This window comes from Sciurus vulgaris (genome assembly GCF_902686455.1).
Source record: "Sciurus vulgaris genome assembly, chromosome: 4".
Classification (NCBI taxonomy): domain Eukaryota; kingdom Metazoa; phylum Chordata; class Mammalia; order Rodentia; family Sciuridae; genus Sciurus; species Sciurus vulgaris.
Window position 1 is genome coordinate 32586620 of NC_136464.1, and position 21752 is coordinate 32608371.

Below are 21752 nucleotides of genomic sequence, written 5' to 3' on the forward strand. Positions count from 1 at the left end.
ACACTGTTTCTTCTGTGAGAACTTCCAACCAATTGTCATTTAATGCAAAGTTTGGGCTGGGGACTGTGTGTTTATAATTGTTGTTGTGGTTGAAAGACTAGCTATGACTGGGCACAGTGGTGCATGCCTGTAATCCCAGCAGCTCAGGAGTCTGAGACAAGAGGATCATGAGTTCAAAGCTGGCCTCAGCAATGTCGAGGTGCTAAGCAACTCAGTGAGACCTGTCTCTAAATTAAATATAAAATTGGGCTGGGAATGTGGCTTAGTGGCTGAGTGCCCCTGAGTTCAATGCCTGGTACCCCTCCCACCCCCAAAAAAGAAAGACTAGCCAGGCATCAAAGAAAATTTTGCCAAAATGTTTATTTTAGTAATATTGCTTTGGCTTTTATTTCTATGCTCCACTATATCGACGATCCTTACCTTTTTTTTTCCCCCTCACATAGACTCCAGTTGCCTCTCAACAGAATGCATCAAGTGGCTGTGAAGGTAAATCTATTATTGTGAAAAATGAGCACGTCCTTTAAAAGTAATTTTAATTAAAGATTTGTACGTAAATCTAATTCTATTTTTCTTTTACTCTTTGTAAGGCAATTGCAAATATGAAGTTGAATTTTCTAAATAGCCTTTCACTTTGCAACAAGTAGTGAGTAGCAAAGCTAGCTCACAACCTGAGCTTACCAGATAGGGTGTTTGGAGTAGACTACAGTACCTGCCAAATACCTGCCCATTTGCAGATAGGTATGACTGGTCAAGAAACTGTGTTGTCACCCTACATAGATGTAAAGACTCATTTAGAGCTATTAATATATCTTAGAAATATTTGAACAAGTTTCTTTTTTTTTTTTTTTTTTCCAGTTCTTGGGATTGAACTCAGAGTCTCACACATGCTAGACGAATGCTCTACCATTGAGCTATATCCCCAGCCCTGAATGAGTTCTTTTTGCTAAGTTTTAAAACTGATATTTTCAAATTCAAATGTCTTAGTACATCTTCAAATGCTCTTCTGCCTTTTTTTAAATCATAACTCAAAAATCTTACCTTTTTTTAATAACTTTCCCATTAAAATATTTACATTTGAAAAATATGTAATGGGTAGAAACAAAATGGCTTAGAATCATTCATAATATCAACACTTAAAACATCACATAGCATTCAAGTCCTACACCCATCTAATTCCATGCCCAAAGGTGCCCAATACTAAAGCCATAGTGAATGTTCCTCTCACTGCTTCCTGCATTAAGGCGGACATATCTACATAGAATGTGCTGCTTTCTCTGACGATGAACAATGCATCTTTCGTGATTGTGCCTACAACTCATACCTCCGCTTTAATTGCTCCATTAGTTTTTCCATTCTACTTCCCATGTGTTTCCCCCCAGGTTATCTGGAGACAACACTTCTTTTCTGCTCTTTCCCTGCCTTTCCCGTGATGCCTTCCTCTTCCTGGACATTCCACACATTCCTCACACGTTCTTCCATTCTTTGCAGTCTCTCCTGCCTGTTGAGCAGGGAACATAGGGTGATACAGAGGTTTCCAAGACTCCAAGCCTCTGTAGGAAGTAAGTTCAACCTTGTGCCAACTTCATGACTTTGGGAGCCTCCAAAACCAGGTTCAGGGCATGCATCCTACTGCTCAAGAGCCCTCCTTCTCAGAGGACTCCCAGTACGGGAACTTAGCTTGTCGCTTCTGGTGTATTTATTTCAAAAGCAGGGGTGATGGTCATCCAAACCCAAAACAAGGGAACAGCCTTCTGTCACCTCAAAGGAAGCCTCCAGTACAGCAGAGGCAAATCTGGTGTGGTCAAAGCTCAAAAGCTGCTGGAACCTACTGTGGTCCTTGTACTATCTTTGGAAATTACCAGGTTTTAAAGTCATGAACAAAACATGACAGGTCAAAGTAGCATTCAAAATACAGTTTACAAAGGTTCAAGGCTTCTGAACTTCAGAGTACCATAAGAAACCCTGAAGTCTATCCTACCACTTACAGCATTTAAATCTATGAGTTCTTGCTTCTTTTGTTCCTTTGGGCTTCCTATAACTCTCCATCTTTCTTCCCTGCCAGAGATTCACCTATACTAAGATTTTAACACACTCCCAAACCAAGAGGAAGAATAAAGCATTAAAATAATTTATGGATTATATTTATTAATGGTTCAGTAGTAACGTTCCCCATGGGCTTCAACATAAATTTCTTACATTAGAAGTTTATGCCCATTTTCTATCCGTTCCTCAAGAAAAACAGTGAAATGCCAGTGAGATTAACATTACAGAGATAACTTTCAATTTGATCCAATTAATTCTTCAAAAAGAATGAATAATTCATGAATCCTGATGTTCACCTCTTACCAGTGACAAGTGACTCCGCATCTTCTGACTAGTCAAGGCATACTCTGGGAGGGTGGGGGGTGATGCTGTCCTACATGGAAAGTAGGGTGCAGAGGGTGGCCAAGACCTGCTCATCTTCTGGCACCGACCCGTGCTCACACATTTAAAATCCAGCCCCCACAGGCTCAGTCTCCATGCACATTGCCAGAGGTTGAGCACAGAGGTATATGGGGTGGGAGTCCTGATCGCAGCAAACTGGCAGGGACACAGATCAATGATGTTCTGGAAGAAGACAGGCTCCTGAGAAGAATGTGACCAAATGTGGTTCTTCTAGGCTCATATGGCTGGGTTTAGGGATGGGGACAGACCTTCTACTCTATCCTAATATGAGAATTCTCCTAATCCAGAAAAGCCTGTACCTGCTGAACGCCACCGAGGGTCTAGTCACAGACAAGAGGCTGTGCAGTCACCAGTGTTTCCTCCTGCCCAGAAGTAAGAATTTTGTCTTTCAAACCAAGTTTCCTCTTGTTGCTATGGGAATTAGCATGTGCCTAGTGGCACTGCACAGTGACGCTAGCTTGTAGTGCTTAGTAAAGATCCAATATTTCATTGTCTTGAAATTATATTTTTAAAGGTGTTCAGCAACTTTTACACTGTGTAGGATTGAAGAGGCCTATTGTCAGGGTTAATTATTAGACTTAGCTAAAATATAACACCTTAGCTGAGGCTCCTCCTTTTTCAAAGCCAAAGGAAACAATATTACTTATCTTCAAGGTTTCCAATGTCTCTCCTAGTTTTAAATATGTCTTATTGGTCATTGGGGTTGATTCCTTTGCAATGTGCCTATTCAGAGCATTGTCAGTGTAAACAAACAAAAAAATTATATTGTGCTTTCCCCCTTTAATTAATTTGCAATTCTTCCTTTCAGACCTGTCCATCAAAAACCCATACCTCTGCCAAGTAAGTACAGTGGAGTCACCACCAGCAGCCTCAGGGAGGGGTTAAAGTCTGATTGGTGTCTGATGGACCTAGGTTCTAGCACAACACTGTCACTCCTAGCTGCATGGTCTTTGGAACTTCTTTTGCTTGTTTCTTCATTTGTAAAAGGAGGGCAAGAATATTTGTTTCATAGAGTTGTTTTGAAAGGTAAATAGAAGTGAGACAATATTTTTCTTTTTTTTTTTTTTTTTTTTCAGTATTAGTTTAATATGGTACTGGTTGGATTTTTTATTTTTTTTTTTTTAGCAAATCACTATAATTGTTTTTAAAATAAAAAGAGAAAGTAAAACAAAATAAGAGAAGTACTTGGCATAATGCTTGGTAAATGATACTATTTAATTTAAATCTAAAATACATCTTGATCATCAAGTATATCTACCAAGGATACCCTGAAAAAATTATCCAAGTATCTGGATAATTTTCCTAAAGCCAACTTCACCCTAAAATTATATGAATCAGATCAGTCAGGCTCACAGAATATAACTGCCCCAAAACCTTAATTTTATTTCTCTTCAGTATTGGGGGGGAATTCTACCTTATGTGGATAATTTGTAATATAGTCCAAAATAATTAATATTAAGCCCATTCAGATAAATAGAATAATTATCACTTACACTTACTTATGGGGGGGCTTATAATAACATTTCTGATTCACCTGAAATAAATGAAACTTTTACTAAATAGTTTTATAATTCTGGCATCACAAACTGTAAAAATGATTTGGCCTTTTCTTTATTTAAAAAACTGGTATACCTTTTATTGTTTTTTAACCCCAGTCATTTTTCCAATCATTACTAACCAGATGCACCATATGCCAGGTACCATTCCTGACACAGGATGGATCAAACAAAGACCCTGTCCTCCTGAGCTAGTACTCTGTGAACAAAACAGACAATATAAATAAACACACAACAAACAATACCACAGCGGGCACACACTAAGGTGCTATAAAGAAAAACTGAATGGTGGTTGTGGGTGGGTGGCAGAAAGTAATGGAAACAGCACGGGCTGCTCTCTCAGATGAGCCGTCTGGGAAGACCTCTGTAAAAGGGACCCAATAAATCCCCCACCCCAAAGAGCAGGGGAAGGATGAGATGACCTAGCAGACCTGCCTCATGTCCAGGGCTCAGAAAATGTTAGCCAAGGGCCTCCCCTAACTGCCCAACTGCACAAACCACTGACCACCCTGTCCATGTGCCCCAGGTGGGTCTGACCACCCACTCGCTTCTGCTGCCCCCTGTGAGTGCTGTGCGCACTGACTAGTGGCCACTCTCCAACACTGTATGTATATTTTCCCATGTCTTCACTGCCTAGCTCAGCACACTGAAACCACGCTCAGGAGGACAGGGCTTTGGGCTGTTTTGTTGACTGCTGCACATCCCAGGGCCTTCATTTAGGCCATCTTCATTTGCCAGGCCTTCCATCACTGCCCTCTGGTTACAACAATGGCTGCCTGCTTAGACTAGGCAGTAGAGTCTGAAGCATGTAGTTCCCCCAAACCTGATTCTCCTGCAGACTTCCCCATCGTAACACAGGTCAGAACCTCAGAGTCGCCTTGACTCCTCACTTGCCTTCTTCACACATCTTCCAGCTAGTGCATCAAATCATATCCAAAATTCATCCACCCTGCCTCTCCCACTGCTGCAATGGGTTCCAAGACATCTCCAGCAAGAACCCCGACCTGCTTCCCCTCTTAGCTCTTGCCCCTTTCTACTTCCAGCCCTGCAGCCAGAGTGATGGTTACAGGCAGGCAGATCATGTCACTGCTCCATTCCAAAACCTCCCAAAGCTTCCCACATAATGTTCATTAGAGCGGGAGTCATGGTAAGGGTCCCAGGAATCTGGTCCCCGCTCGTCTCTTGTGAGATTCATATTCTTCTCCATTTTCCTCACCACACTCCAGGCGCAACGACCCCCTTGCTACTCCTCCAGTATCCCAGGTCTTGTAGTCACAGTTCCCTCTGCCTGGACATTCTTTCCTGAGATGTTCATAAGCCTCCTCCCTCTCTACCAACAGATCCCACCCAAGTGTCACCTCAGCAGGACTTTCCTTCCCTGTTTATTGTTCTCAAGAGCATTTACAACTCTCTAATATAGTGTATATACTGACTCATGTCTTTATCGCCCTCAGCTCCAAGAGGGCAGGGCACTTTGCTTCTTTGATGACTGTTCTACATCCCCAAGGCCTTTATCCACTGCAGGCACATAGAAGAAGGAATGTGGGCAGGCAGGCAGCTGGATATTTTCTCTCTTTCAGGTGGCTCCACATTTAGACTGTAAACTGAGGGAGTTTATGTCTTAAGATATAGTTTCTCAAAGGATTTAGTCTCAGGACCACTTTAACACACTGAATATCATGGCGGATTCAAAGAATTTTGGTTTACATGTTTCTTCCTATTGATATTAAGTGTGTTAAGAATTAGAATGGAAACTTTCCAAACACTTGTTAAACAATTTTAAAATAATATTAAATTTATTACATGATAATTTAAAAATGTACGTTTATGAAAATTGATCTCACGTTCCAAACAAAAAACAAAAACAATTCAGTGGGAAGAATGGTGTTGTTTTACATTTTGCAAATAACTTTATGTCTGGAGTGATACAGACAGCTGGATACTCCTGTGGGTTTCTACATTCAATCTGTTGCAATGTTTTTCTGGTTGACAAATATGAAGAAAATTGGGCTTCATGGAGATAGGTAATTAGAAATAGTAAAGACCTCTCAAGTCCCTGAAAGGATCTGGGGGATTCATTCATGGGGTTCCTTGGACTACACTTTGAGAACCACTGTCTTAAGGATTTGTAGTGTGTGTATCTCTTGCAGCACCCAGCACAGCAATGAGGCGTAGGTGTAATAACTGCTCAGGAAACACTGAAGATTAATTGATTTTTCAAATCCTTCACAGGATTTTCGGAAGGGGGAAGCCCAATGGTGGATGGACCATCTCCCAGCTTTTCATCTAATTCCACTTTTTCAGAACAGGTATATCATGATATGGTTAAATTGTTACTAGGAAGCTGCAGGAAAGGGTGTTTCTTTGGGGAAGAGAAAATCAGGAAAAGTTTTGGGAACAGAACCTGTGTTTTAAGTTGGTTTTGTAAGTTGTCATTTTCCAAGGGGTACAAAATATCCTGGATTTTTTTTTTTTTTCAATGACTAAGACCTGCTCCATTTAATTCCAATTTGTATTCCAGATGCCCTGAATAACAATTTGGGTTTCTTCAAAATAGCAAGGAAATGTGTTATGTTCGTTGTTCTTCCTCTCACATGGATTTATTTAAACTTTGTAATTTCCTCAGAATAGACCTGTGAAGGCTTATAATATTAAAACACATATAAAATGGTACAGCTTATAGAGTCAGAAAAAGGACTCCATGCACACTTGAACAAGTCTCTGAGCTTAGATAAAAATGTAAGATAGAGGTGATAGCATGAATCCTTGCTCTCAAGAATCAAATAAGATAATATTCATAGAAACACTTTCGAAATTATTAAGCACTCCACAAGTCAACAAGGATAAGAGCACAGTGGAGGGACTGTAGCTTATTTATGAGAAGGAAATAAATGGTTCAGGAACCTGACAGCATTTAGTTATGTGCAAGCACTGAATTTAGTAGCCAAGACCAAACAGGAAAGAGCCAGGGACCTACTTCTTGCGGTTGGCCAAAGGAAGCGCTAACTCATTTTCATGTTATTGTTGCAAATCTACGATTTTGGTTCCTGTCTTGGTTGTGCAAAATGGATCTTTGTTTCCAGTGTGCAGAAGTTGCAGAGTCTTCTAAGGACCAGCTTGTGTTTATCTAACAATATCTGCCTTTCACAGGAAGCTGACATTCACGGTAAACCCTGGTATGCTGGTGCCTGCGATCGCAAGTCTGCTGAAGAAGCATTGCACAGATCTAACAAGGTTTGCTCATCTTTAAACTCTGCTGTGCCCTCCGCCTATAATAGACACAGCTGCCATCCCAATCAATGCTGATTATGTAATCCCAACAATATGGATGCAGGAGTCTTTTTACTGAATCAAGAGTAACTGTCTCCTCTCTCCAATCCCTCCTTGCTCCTCCGCCTCCTCCTACCAGTCCTTTCTTCTCAAGGCTCTAATGATCTCCAAACAGTGGCAGAGAAAAGGATTCCAGGGAGATATCTGGAAGGTGTGTTCCGACATGAGTTCCGTTCAGGAATGAGCAGGGACAAGCTAATTTGGATTGATTGGTGGGATTAAAGATTTGGGTCCAAATGGCCAAATGGGTCAAAAAAAACCCGTAAATAAAATTTCTTGAGGGCCTAACCCCAGTCATGTAGGAACACTGTGGATGGCTTGGACAACCCAAGAGTAAAACGGTGGTCGCTTCCTTCTCCGTCAGAATATGCAGGATTTACATACCATTGTTCTCCCCTGCCATTGTTCTAGTCCTCCCTCTACAATTGATACCCCCCTGGTGCCCCATTAAGTCTCTGGTTTGATGAAACTTATAAGCATTGGATTCTCAGGAATTTATGTGTCTATATTATTCCAGGTTCTGGCACATTAAAAACTATTTTGTTCATAGCCCACCTGGAGGAAACCTTGGCTGGATATAAAATCCTTAGCTTGAGTCTTTTAAAATATTGGTCTGTTGGTTTACCTAGTTCTGTATGAGCCTCTTGAGAAGGCTAAGGTCATTTTCTTGCCCTTTGAGAGGTTAGTTTGAAGACTCTGCAACTTTTCTTTTCTTTTTTTTAGTATAATAATGTTATTCGAATATATCTCTGAGTTCATTGTTCCAGGTCAATTTTCTCAAGTAGACAGAAGTCATTGCAATATATAGTTGTGTGTTTTCTCAAATGATAGTCTTAAAGGGCAGTTCTGTTGCTTTTTTTCTTCTTCTTCGAAGACTCAAATTACATGCATTTTAGCCTCTCTTTCTTTTTTCTCCTTTTTTTCTCCTTCTTTTTCCCTCTTGAGTTACTGGGGATTGAACCAGGAGCCTTGAACACGCTGGGCAGGCACCCTGCCACGGAGCAACATCCCCAGTCTTTCCCCTCCCCCCCCCTTTGAGACAGGGCCTAGCCTAGTTGCCCAGGCTGACCTTGAGCTTGGGGTCCTCCTGCTCAGCCTCCCAAGCAGCTGGGATAACAGGTGTGTGCACCACACCTTGCACAACGGTCATTATTTAAATGTCTTGGTTGTGTGCACACCTTCCTCCAGTGTTGTGAACTAAATCTTTATTTGAGTCTATTTAGTTCCTGGGTATTTTGTGGTTTTTTTTTTTTTTTTTCTTTGTTTCTAAGATACATTATTCCTTTTCCTCAAATTCTTGCCTGAGTTTGATCAGCTCTGGTTGCATTTCTTTGTACTGCTTTTCATTTTTTGTTTTTACTTCCTTTTAATTTTTTTTTTACTTGTAGATGAACACAGTACCTTTATTTTATTTATTTTTATTTATTTGTGTGGTGCTGAGGATCGAACCCAGTGCCCTACACATGCGAGGCAAGCGCTCTACCACTGAACCACAACCCCAGCCCCTGTATGTAGATTTCTATATTTAGTTGAACTGTTTTCTTGGAATAAAATAAAATAAAATTGAATAACCAATAATAAAAAATATAGCTTAATAATCACCTTTTGAATAGAATATAGGTATTCTTTGTAAATCGACTTGTAGCCTGTACAAACATAAATAATATTAACTATAATTGTGATTTTCTTTTATTAAACAGGATGGATCGTTTCTTATTCGGAAAAGTTCTGGCCATGATTCCAAACAGCCATATACACTAGTTGTATTCTTTAATAAGCGAGTATATAATATTCCTGTGCGATTTATTGAAGCCACGAAACAATATGCTTTGGGCAGAAAGAAAAATGGTGAAGAGGTAAGTAATTTTCCTCTTATTTCCACTCCATAACTACCCACGGAACACAGTGGCTTCACACCGTATTAGGTGCTAGAGATGAAGGAAAAGGGTATGAACACTTAGACCGAGGCTTGCATACATGTCATGAATAGAAAACAAGATAAAAGGCTTTATTTCAGAAGTATTTCCTATGAGAAAACAGAAAAGAGGGAAGAGTGGTATGATGTACATCCTAATGCTTTTACCTGGCTACTTACTGAGGTTCGTCTGACCTAAGATACTCGCCCAAAAGGATGTATAAATCAAGGTTGGAATGTCATGCAGAATTAGGGTTCTAAAAGTCAAAGTCATGGTAGAGCTGCAAAGTCAAGACCTGGAAAATCAACTCTGGTGCCAAGGTAGGTGAGCAGGGAAGAATCCAGAAAAGATGTGGGAACTTGATTTTAAAACTGCCCTTGGATCAGAATGAGCTTATGAGCCTGCAGCATGAAAAAAAAAAAAAAAAAATAGCATGGGTCTTAAATATCAACCAGACATGAACTTCAACACATCTGTTGTCTGGACTAGCCTAAACTTAGCATAGCTCAGTTTAGTTGGCCTGTTCCTGTAAGGGTCCCTGAAATATGAGTCAGAATAATCCACGGATGGTCCAGACAGGAGGTGAAACTTGTTCTGGTCTTAAATGATGGGTTATATTTGAATTAGTAGAATGAAAGTTGGAGGAAGAAAAATAAAAAAGTAGAGAGGGCAATCTAAGCAGAGAAAACAACATAAAGTTCAAGAAATATTTGTTGTCCAGATTCCTTCAGAAAGAGCCACGCCCATTCCAAACCCAGCACTTGTAAGAAGGTGTCACAATTGCTGAAGAGCAGCCATCTTCTCCACTGGATGAGGCCAGGGACTATGTCTTGTTCACCTATTTCCAGAACCAGAATTCAATGGCTGGTTTCAATGAATACTTGATAAATATTTATTAAATAAATGAATTGAATTGTTGGTTGAGTAGTTATAAGTAGGAAAATAGATAAAAAGTTCTTGTGTATTCTTTCTTTAGCTTTTTAGAAAAACTGTGGTAAAAGTACTTATCATAAGCATATACTCTTACCATCATTGCCATTTTTAAGTGTAATGTAGTCAGGTTAATAATGTTTACATTGTTGTGAAACAGATCTCCCTATATTTTTTATCTTCTAGAGGTGAAATTCTTTTTTTTTTTTTTTTTTTTTTTGCAGTACTGGGGATCGAACCCAGGGCCTTGTGCACGCAAGGCGTGCACTCTACCAACTAAGCTATCTCCCTAAGCTATCTCCCTAAGCTATCTCCCTAGCCCCTAGAGGTGAAATTCTATATTCACTAAAAAGCTCCCCCTGTCCCCTTCATCCAGCCCCTGGTAGCCAGCATTCTACTTTCTGTTTTTGTGTATTTGACTACTCTGGGTATCTCATATAAGTGGAATCATATAGTATTTGCTTTCTTGTGACTGGCTTATTTCCCTGAGCACAATGTCCTCAAGCTTCTTCTATGTGGTAGCATGTGACAGCACTTCCTTCCTTTTTAAGGCTACATAGTATTTCATTGTGTGTATACACTGTATTTTGTTTATCTATTCACCCACTGATGGACATTTGGGTTGCTTCCACTTTGGGGCTATTGTGAATGGTGCTACTATAATCATGAGTGTGCAAATTCCTCTCCAAAACCCTGATTTTAATTCTTGTGGATATATATCCAGAAGTGGGATTGCTGGATCATATCATACTTCTATTTTAAATTTTTTGAAGAATAACCATACTTTTCCATTGTACTTAAACCTTTTTAAAATCCCATCAACAGTGTTCAAGAGTTCGACTTCTTTACATTCCCACTGACCCTTGTTACTGTATGTGTGTATGTGTGTGTGTGTGTGTTTGCGTACCATCCTATGAAAGTGAGGTGACATTTCATTGTGGTTTTGATTTTGATTTCTCTGATAATATGAATCTTTTCATAAGCTTGTTGGCCACTTGGATATCATCTTTGGAGAAATGTCTATTCAAAACAGTTGTCCACTTTTTGATCTGATTGTTTCACCCTTTTTGTTGTTGTGCTTTAGGGGTTCTTCATATATTCTGAATATTAACCTCTCAACAGATAAATGATTTGCAAATATTTTCCCCATTTGTTAGGTTACCTTTTCACTTTGTTGATTGTTCTCTTTGATGAACAAAATGGTTTTAAGTCTGATGTAGTCTTATTTTCTATATTTGGTTTTGCTGCCTGTTTTTTTTAGTGTCAGTATTAAATCCAGTGTCACAAAGCTTTTCCCTTGTGGTCTTCTAGGATTTTAATGGGTTTTGGTTTTTTTTTTTTTTTTTAAGTCTCAATTATAAAATGCAAAACTCTTAATTCAGAGACCACTAAGACTAAACTTGGCTTTTAAGTTGTAGATTTTAAGTTGTAGAAAAAAAAATGCATTGCCATTTAACATAAGTTAAACTCTTAACAGAATTGCCTTTCCTTGTTCATAAAACTCTTCATTCTTGCTGATAATGTTATCTTACAAATTTTTAAAAATTCTCCTTAATCACAATCAATGGTAGGAGATAGTGGTGATTCTGGTAGGAAACAGTGACTTTGGAGGGAGGATTTCATTTTAAAGCCGCCTCTGGTGTCTAGCTCTTTTCTATGAGGCTTGAAGTTGGGTGAGGGAGCTGTCCTGCTTTGAGGTCCTGAAATTCTCTCATAAATTTTGAGCTCCCAGAGGGGCTGTGGGCTCCCTTGTTTTTCTAGGAAGTTCTTAGCCTATTCCAGAATTAATAGACCAGTATTTCACCCCATTCCCAACATATCCATCTCCTGAGCCAAAACATTAGTATATTATTATAATGGCATCTAAATGTACTGACAGTTCGAACTCTTACTTAAATTATCTATAGTAAGAAAATCATGTCTCCATATATTGATCATCTGAATGGAAAATGAAAATTCTGGTTACATGATCCTGACTGTGTGTATATATATTTTTTTCAGAAGTGTGTGCATTTGTGTTTGTGTACATACAGGTCAATAAAGTAACCAACTTATTAATTGTTTAACTTTTCATGCAGTTGTTTTGGCATTGGATGATGTAGTATTGAGTAATTTTGCAGTTTAGACAACTGTCTGCTTTACTTATTGGCCATGATATTTTGAGTTATCAAACAATTTTTTTTTCTGTGTATGTGAATATCTCAAACTCAATGTGACAAAAAAAAAAAAAAAAACAGAACTGAGGGAAAACTGCAACTACATTATGTCTAATTCATCTTTCGGTTAAATTTGATATGCTTCAATTCCATTCCCTACTTCAAATATTTCAATTCAAGTCAAGGCCCTACTGCAAACATTTCAGTCCTCAAACACTGCAACAGAACAATACTCAAAAATGATTCAGGGTCTAGATGGAGAGAATGGGGTGTTCACTAGTGTCTCTTCTGTGCTTCCTGGGTTGAGAACATACTTTTTCACTTATGGTCCATTTCAGAGAGGCTGTGGTATTTTATTTCCTGGTCCTTTAGTCTAGAAATTTAATTTCCAGCTGCACTTGGTTTTACAACTTTCTATGCCAAACAAACAATGCATGTATTATGGGATTTGTCACAAAATAATTTCATTGGTGATTGCAAGAGGGACACATAATTGAAAAGAAAGTAAGAAATAAGGAATAAAAGTATTTGAAGTTCCCTCTCCTCTCTTACCTAACATTCAGAGAGCCAGTTATTTAAGAGACAACTGGTATCTCATTTGAAAAAGTTAACCAATATTCTGAATACTTTATTCAAAATGTAGAGTTTGGAAGTCATTCAAACAATTAATGAAGGCTTTTAAATTTTTTTATTCCAGATGTTTTTATTTATCTGAAAAATTAAGAGACAAGAAAATAAACTGATATTAATTTCTAAGTTCTCAGCACTGCTTAGGATAATTACCACTTTAAAAAAATTATTCTAAATGTATTATTTGATCATTATGAACTTGTAGCACTCCTGTATCCTCAATGCATTTCATTTCACTATCTGGATTACATTTATTTAATCTTACGTTGAAAACTTTGAAGACTTTTCATAACAAAATTTGTGACATCCTTAAATTAAAACCCGCATACAAGAGAAATTAAAATACAAAAAGATAATCTGTATAGTGAGAGTCTGTCATGAAATTTCATTGTAAATTAGGCACTAAGTTAACTCTAGTAGCCAAGCATGTATGGAAATATGAGGGTTTATAAAGCTTTCTTTACATGTTGAAGAGAAAAAAAAACCATAAATTTATCTAGGAAATAATTTTTTCCAGTACTAATTTCTAAGGTTAATTTATTACATTGGTCTTTGCATTTTAGTCAGCTTCTGTCACTATAACAGAATACCTGAGATAATCAACTTACAAAGAGAAAAAGTTTACTTTTCTCACAGTTTTGGATGTTTCAGTCTATAATAATTGGCTCTGTTGGTTGGACCTGCGGCAAGACAACAGAACATGGTGGGAATGCATGATGAAACAAAAAAGGTAGAGAAAGTGACCAGAGTCCCTGTAATACCCCTTGAGGGCAATACACTCAGTGAACTAAAGACCTCCCACTAGGCCCCACCTCTTAAAGTTTTCATTACCTTCCAATACACCCCCCACCCAGAACCAAACTATTAACACATGAACCTTTGGGAGTCATTCAAGGTCCAAATCACAGCATCCTGTATCTAAGACTTGGTAACATAATAATCTATGTGTTTGTAAAGAATATAAAAAATTCATCACATGATAGTTTCATGTTTGACATTAATTAAAAAGCAAGATGTTAAAACGTTGTATCATAACTCCGTGAAGTAATAACTCCAAGAAGTCATACTAATTGAGGATACCAGTGTGTTCTAGTCTTACTAAATATAGGAAAATACAGACTGTGCCACCCTGTAGGATTCAGCCTGTTCAAATCACACCTTTGGGGGTAGAATGTCAGCTGGGACCTAATAATTTTACCCGGTTCAGAAAGGGGGAGAAGATGAGAGGAGTGGAACGTGAAGTTAACGTGAGTGCCAATATCTAACTCATTTATATTTTCTTCCTCTAGTACTTTGGAAGTGTTACTGAAATCATCAAGAATCATCAGCACAGTCCCCTGGTTCTTATTGACAGTCAGAATAACACAAAAGATTCCACCAGACTGAAATATGCAGTTAAAGTTTCATGAAGAAAGAAAAAGAAGGTCAATATCTTTGCTTCAGATATTTCCCTCAAGTTTCTCCTTTTGAGAAGAAGTACCCAAACTTCATATTTTGGATTATGAATCATGAATAATAAAATAGAAGATTAAGGCAGTTATTGAGGTGGTCATCCACTCCTTTTTAAGATGCTCACATGCACTTACTCAGTCTGTTGCCTGACCTGAGGAACTAATACCTGGGGAGGTTGAGTTACCATGCTACTAATATTCTCCAAACAAATGTATTTAAAAGAAACAGGAATAAAATATTCTCAGTCTTATAAGAAAGGAACGCTGTATTTTTAGTGTGTATGTATGTGGTGGGGGCGTTGCTGGGGACCCAACCCAGGACCTTGCATATGCTGAGCAAGTGCTTTACCACTGAGCTACATCCACCATCAAGAACACTATATTTCAAAACAAGAAAATTATACTCTTGGACCAACAAAGATGTCGAAAATTTAGGCCCCACAATGGTTACTAGGCACAAATGTAGCTGAATTGCCTATTATCAGTGCTCTGACAATTATGCCTTGTTAAAATTTTAATGTGTAGAAAACAAAGTATTATAGGCAATGTATGGCATTTCTAAGTACAGACAAGGTGGATGCATTGGATTCTTTTTTATGTGCCCCCAACCATGGGAGATGTATATGGAAATGAACTTTCTGGAAGTTCTCCAAGATTATGTTGCTAGCTTTGCTTATTAAAAATAATTATACCCTCTTTGATCTGCATGCCTATAAAATGGAACCTAAACTTGATATGAGGTTCAAAGTAAGAGACAGATAAACGAGATGGGAAAGCCAATTCCAAGGAAAACATCCAGCAGAACAAGGACAGAAAAACAGATATTGATGAATGCTAAAGGAATAAAAAGTACCACTGTGAGCAGCCATGGCCACGTTCTGACATCAGTCCAGCAGTGTATTATGCTTTGTTGTATCAAAGCCCTCTCTTTTACTGTGTATTTTAGACTGCACTGGAATGATGGAGCAAGTAATTAAGATGAATAATTAAGATGAGAAACACAACTGATCACTGAATAAGATAACAGTATCTGCAAGTGTTCTGAAAGGTAGAAGGTAATGATTTCAGAGTAACTCAGACTCACTTTGCAAAGATAATGGCAATTTTACATGTCATACTTTCATGATAACTATGTTATGGATTGAAACGTGTCCAGGGTTTTTAGAGATGTAGCTGTGTCCAGGTGAGGCCAAGAAGGTTAGGGACTAATCCAATGACTGGAGTCTTTCTGAAAAAGAGATTTGGACACAGACAGAGATATGCACAGACAGAGACCATGCAGAGACACCCAGGGAGAACACCATGTGCAGATGAGGGATCAGAGTGACACATCTAAAGCCTAGGAGTGCCAGAGATTGCTGGCAAACCTACAGAAGGCAGGAAGAAACAAGGACAGCCATATCCCTTACAGGTTTCAACCCTGTTGACACCTCGATTGCAGACTTCAAGCATCAAAACTGGAAGGCAACAAATTTCTGGGATTGTTAAACCACCTGGATTGTGGTAGTTTGTTATGACAACCCTAGAAAACGAATACAATTGATATATACTTTCTACAATGAAATTAGATCGGTATGGTTTTGGGAAATTTTGTGTATGGAAAGTTTTCATTCCCCTTTTAAGTAAACAATGGAATCATTTAGAATGTATTTAAGAGGACACTTCACAACTTAAAGAAAATGGGTCATCTTTTGTAAAACAAAGAACCCATTCACAGTATGAAGTATTAGTTCTCTATCAGCTTTCTTCAGTGTAAGTAAATCTGTGTGAGTAAATCCTCATTCATTTCTTCTGCTGCCACAAGGACCCTGGCTCCATCACAACCTCTTTTGCCTGGTCCCCACTCTCCTCCCCCAAGTGGCCTATCCCAGCAAGGTGGAGGATCATAACTGTTATGCTAATCCAAAATCGGTTGATATTCAGTACTGCTGGGCTGGATTTATTGGAGCAGAGGCTGGGAGACCCCGGAGATAAGCCCTTCTCTGCAGAGGAATTCTCTTTCTCCCAGTGTTGGGAGAAATACCCAATTCAACACGCCAGTCTTCCCACCAGCCCCACCCCCATTGCATAGAAGAGGGCAACACTACCTGCTTCTCTAAAACCTTCCTCTGCAAGTGGTGTTCTGGATGAGGCAAGAAAAGCCTTCAAGAGATCTCAAAAGCCTGGTCATGATTTTTAATGCTTGACAAATAAGTGGTTTTTCACAGACAAATTCTCCAGCAAGGTGGGTGATGGGACAGGACACACTGGTCAAAGAGAAGTACATGGTATAGAAGCTAAAAAAGGAAACGCACCATCCCAGTTCCTGTTTCTGTTTTGAGAATGTTGCAAACCAGACAGCAGCTGTGGTAATAGGAATGCTGCAAGTCTGTTGAAGTGGACAACTGAGAGAGGAAGGTTTGGCCTGTGGACATCAGAAACCTGCACTGAGGTCTATCAAGTTAGCCACCGCAGTCATTCAATGGCCCTGCACTCTGACAGCTAAACTACTCACTGCAGCTGAGTCAGCTTTGCCTGACAGGGAGTCCCAGAGAAGAGAATGCAGAAATGGGCAGAAAAGCCAGCAGCACTTGGGCTGCGATCTTAAAGTGGGACCAAATTTCTGTTCTTAAAAACGTCCTTAAGGTGACACATAGCATGGCCTCTATTTGTAGGTAGAGTTGCATGAAACCACTAAAAGATCTGCTCCAGAAGGCTAATTATACCAAATGCCCTGGGCACTTAGTGGTTGTGTCTAACCATGAAGTGGGATGATATTGAATTTAGATATAGCTCTGGGTATCCTAGATCTACCATTTATCACCATATCATTCGGCATAATCTTACCACTGTAAGCCTTGGTTTTTGCATTTGTAAAAAAAAATATATCTTTCTGGTAGTGATACAAGAGTTAAAAAAGCTAGCATACTATAAGCGCCTAACACTAATTTATGTCTAACAAACATTAATTCCTAATTCCCTAACCAATATCTCCTTAGTAAAGATGAAAAGTTAGCTGTGGATAACTCTTTAAATAAATCCACCTATATACATTTTGGGGCATTTAATAATCTTGATTATATTTTAAGAAAAATCCCAAATATTTTCTCTTTATCTGTGGTTTTTAATCTTATAGTAGTTGCAAAATTCTTTGAATCATATAAGAGTATGGGCATTGGCTGAAAGGGAAAAATATATTTATGCATATGCACAAAATCTCACATTAATTTTCATGAATTGAGGACCCTGAGGCCTAACCATGGATCAAAGATCCAACGATAAAAGGCTAAGGACACTTGCTCTACCTTCTTCTTAAACTTTGACATAACAAAATGGGCATTCTATTCTATTAAAGACCTGGATAACCCTAAACGTATGCCTTCACTAGATGAGAAGCAGGATACTGATGTGGTTTAGCACAGGGCTTTGGAATAAATTGCCTCAAACTGAATTGCAGCTCCAACAATGGCAGATGGTGTTAACTTGGTTTCTCCCTTTGTTCAATGGAGGTGATAAGGCAATTTGCCTTGTGGGCTTGTTCAATGAACATATTAAGAATTGTAAATATTCAAAAGTGTGAATTATCAATTCATTAATTCAACCAACAATTACCAAGCTTCCTCTCAGTATGTATATCAGGCATATGAAAGGAAGAGTCCCTGAAAGTATCCAAATAGCCACTCAGAGATTTTTGAGTCAGAGTTATCATTTTATAAAAATGGACTTTTATCTAAGAATTACTGTATGTAAAAGAATATCCTCTCACTAGGAAAACACTTAAATAAAAAACTGTAAGAGGGAATAAAAGTGCCCACTAATATGCCCTAAACTGCTGTCTCAACTGCAGTGCCTCATCCTTTCCCTCTCCCAGTGTGGAGTGTGTTGTAAATCTCACCTGTTTTCTGTATCTTTCCTATAAATGAGCTACTGATGCCCAGACTGAATTCATGCTGGCTCTGTCCCCCACCAGCTATTATGATCTTGGACAAGTTATTCAATGAGCTTGGTTTTTTATTTGCCTTACAGAGTTTTTATAAGAATAGTACATCCAAATGCCTATTGCTATGACAAAGTAGATTCTCAATAAATGAGGTTATCACAACTGAAGACTCAAATGGCCCATTTAGAAGTCTAGAAGTACAGGAGATAGTTGAATTATTACATGACCTACTGTGAGAAGACAGAGGTAGTGCCTGGGGTCCAACATAAAGATATAGATGAAAAGGAGATGTGTAAGGAATAAATACAGAAGAATTATTGACTGCCTACAGGGGATAGAGGAGCGAGATGATCCACAGACTCCATTGTTTCAACTCTGGATAACCTGAAGAATGGAAGTCCCTCTAACCAAGGGAGAAAAGTCTAGAGAGGGAACCTAGATTATGTCCTTACCCATGCAAAGCTAAGATAAAAACGTTCAAGGTCGACTCCTGGAATAGGTTATCAGAACAAGTCAGAAGACCTACCTTCATAAGTAAACTTACTAATATGAGAAAAAAATATTTTATTGGTCTGATAAGAAATCTTAGAAGGTGTTCTTCTGAGGGTTGGGGGAAGGACTGGGCCTATAGAGAACTGCACTCAATGTTAACATGAATACCAGTTGTATTTTATTTTATTTTACTTTTGTTGGCTTTCATGATGACATAAAGAAGGAGTGCTTTGTGAACATTTTTCTGACATTATAAGTTGAAAATGAAGAGGCTGGAGACAGACAGCTACTGGAGAAAACCGTGCCCAAAGTGCTGACTCTCTAGATAAGTGTGATGACATCAAAAAGGGAAATGGAGGAAACTTAGGAAAAAACACTCCAGGGCTTGAATGTTTTTGAGAAACATCCATATGGTCGTGTGTATCACATCATTTCTTTTTTGTTGCTAAATAATATTCCATCATGTGGATATACATCAATTTTTTTTCCCATTCATTTGTTGATAGGAATTTGGTTCTTTCTAGTTTGGGGCTACATGGAGGAATTGTATGAACATTTGTGTATAAGTCTTTATGTGGATATGTGTTTTTATTACTCTTTGGTGAATACGTAGGAATGATCCTGGGTCACATGGAAAGTGCATATTTGACTTTATAAGAAACTGCCAAACTGTCTCTGAAATGGATGCACCATGGTATTAGCAATGTGGCAGATTTCAATTGCTTCCTGCTCCTGATGACTAATATTATACATCTCATGTGCACGTCTTCTTTCATGAAGTGTGTCTTTAAATATTTTGCCCATTTTAAAAACTGAATTATTTGTTCCCTTTTTAACAAGTGGTAAATATGCTTTGTATTTTCTAGATACAAGTCCCTTGGTGTGTATATGTATTGTGAATATTTCATTTTGCTTTCCTGGAGCAAACCTGACTTAACCATGATACATTGTCCATTCTATAGATGGCTGGATTTGATTTGCTAATTTAGTATTAAGGATTTTAGCAAATGCATTTGTAAGGGTCACTGACCTACAGTTTTCTTGTAATGTCTTTGCCAGGTTTTCCTATCAGTGTTAATGCTGCACCCCTATAACGACATGAAAAATGTTCCCTTCTCTTCTTTCTGAGAGGACTTATGTAGCATTAGTACTATTTTATTGATATTGACACTGTATTTTCCTAATTTTTTTTTCAGTACTATGAATGGAGCCCAAGGATGCTTTACCGCTGAGCTACATTACCAGTTCTTTTATTTTTTATTTTGGGACAGGGTCTCGCTAATTTGCCCAGGCTGGCCTTGAACTTGGAATCCTCCTGTGTCAGCTTCCTGAGAAGCTGGGATTACAGGTGTGTTCTACTTCCCTTGACTTTTCCTAATACTTTTCATAGAATTCACTAACAAAGACATCAGGGCTGAAATTTTCTTTGTGCAAGGGTTTTAAATCATGAATTCAATTTCCTTAACAGATACAGGATATTGTGATTTTGTTTCTTCCATGTGTTTTGTTAATTTGTGTCTTTCAAAAAATCTATTTCAACCAGGATACCAAATTTACTTACATAAAGGTGATATTGTAATATAATACTTTAAAGTTATGCAAAAGCCATGGTAATCTTCCACTTTTGTTCCTAATATTGGGAATATGCATCTGCTTTCTTGTCTTAGTCAGTCTAGCTAAAGGTTTATTGATTTTATTGATCCTTCCAAAGAATCAGGTTTTGGGTTTATTTATTTTCTCTATTCATTTGTTTTCTACTTGTTGATTTCCATGGATACTTTTATTTTTTACTTCCTTCCCCTTATTTTGAATATAATTTGATCTTCTTTACAAACTTTTTAAAGATAGAAACTTAAATAATTGAGTTTAAATCTTGATTTAAAAAAAAAAAAACAAACTGTATTTGAAGCTGAAAATTTCACTCCAAGCACAGCTTTAGTGACATCCAACCGATTTTGATATTGTTTTCTCACTTTGTCTTAGATCAAAATATTTTGAAATTTCCCTTATGACTTCTTCTTTAACCTACTGGTTAATCAGAAATATAATGTTTAATTTCCAAATATTTTGGAATTTTCTAAATATTTTTTTCAATTCTAATTGAATTCTGTTTTGGATAGAAAACATACATTGCATAAATTCGTTTCTCTTAAATTTATTGAAAAATTGTAGTTATCCAGTGGAGGTCCCATATGCATTTATTAAAAAAAAAAGAAAGGTGCATTCTGCTCTTCTTGGGTGCAGTGTAAATGTCATTTTGTAAATGTCATTTGGTTCAAGTTGGTTGATAATATTGTTTAAGTCTTCAATGTCCTTAGTACATTTTTTTTTTTTTTTTTGCTAGTTGTTCTTTCAATCACTGAGAGAGAAGTGTGGAAATGTCTCCCTCTTAATGGTAGATCTGTTGATTTCTTACTGTAGTTCTGTCCATCTTGCTTCATGGTTTTGAAGGTTTAGTATTATAGGAATACACCTTTAGGGTTGTTATAGCTTCCTAAAAAATGGATCTCTTTATCATTGAGATGTTCCCCTTTATCCTTAGTATTACTTTTGATTCTGAAGTCTACAATTTTTATTCTCTCTGACAATTTCTGCCTTTGATGAGAGTGTTGATATGATTCACATTTTATGTAATTTCTAGTATGATTAAATCTTCCATCTTCCTATTTGTTTTCCATATTTTACCACCTTTTTAGGTTTTGCTCTTTTTTTGCCTTTTGTTGTGTTGAGGGTTCATTTTTAATATTTTTTTAGTTGTTAATGGACCTTTTTAATTTTATTTATTGATAATGTGGTGCTCAGTATTGAACACAGAGCCTCACACATGCTAGGCAAGCACTCTACCAGTGAGCCACAACCCCAGACCCATGTGGAGGGTTTTTTAAAAAATCTATTCTACCTTCAATATTGACAGATGCTTTCTAAAA

General features: G+C 37.9%; 1 protein-coding gene across 1 annotated transcript in view; it reads left to right on the forward strand.

Moving 5' to 3' along the window:
• BLNK (B cell linker) overlaps positions 1–17254 on the forward strand; it is a 74902-nt gene extending 57648 nt beyond the window's left edge. The window contains exons 11-17 of the mRNA XM_079136055.1: positions 444–486; positions 2733–2817; positions 3254–3285; positions 6234–6310; positions 7152–7235; positions 9032–9187; positions 14253–17254. Of these exons, the coding sequence (XP_078992181.1) occupies positions 444–486; positions 2733–2817; positions 3254–3285; positions 6234–6310; positions 7152–7235; positions 9032–9187; positions 14253–14372 (597 nt within the window). The 3' untranslated portion in view covers positions 14373–17254. The remainder of the gene's footprint in view (positions 1–443; positions 487–2732; positions 2818–3253; positions 3286–6233; positions 6311–7151; positions 7236–9031; positions 9188–14252) is intronic.
• Positions 17255–21752: the final 4498 nt, after the last annotated feature.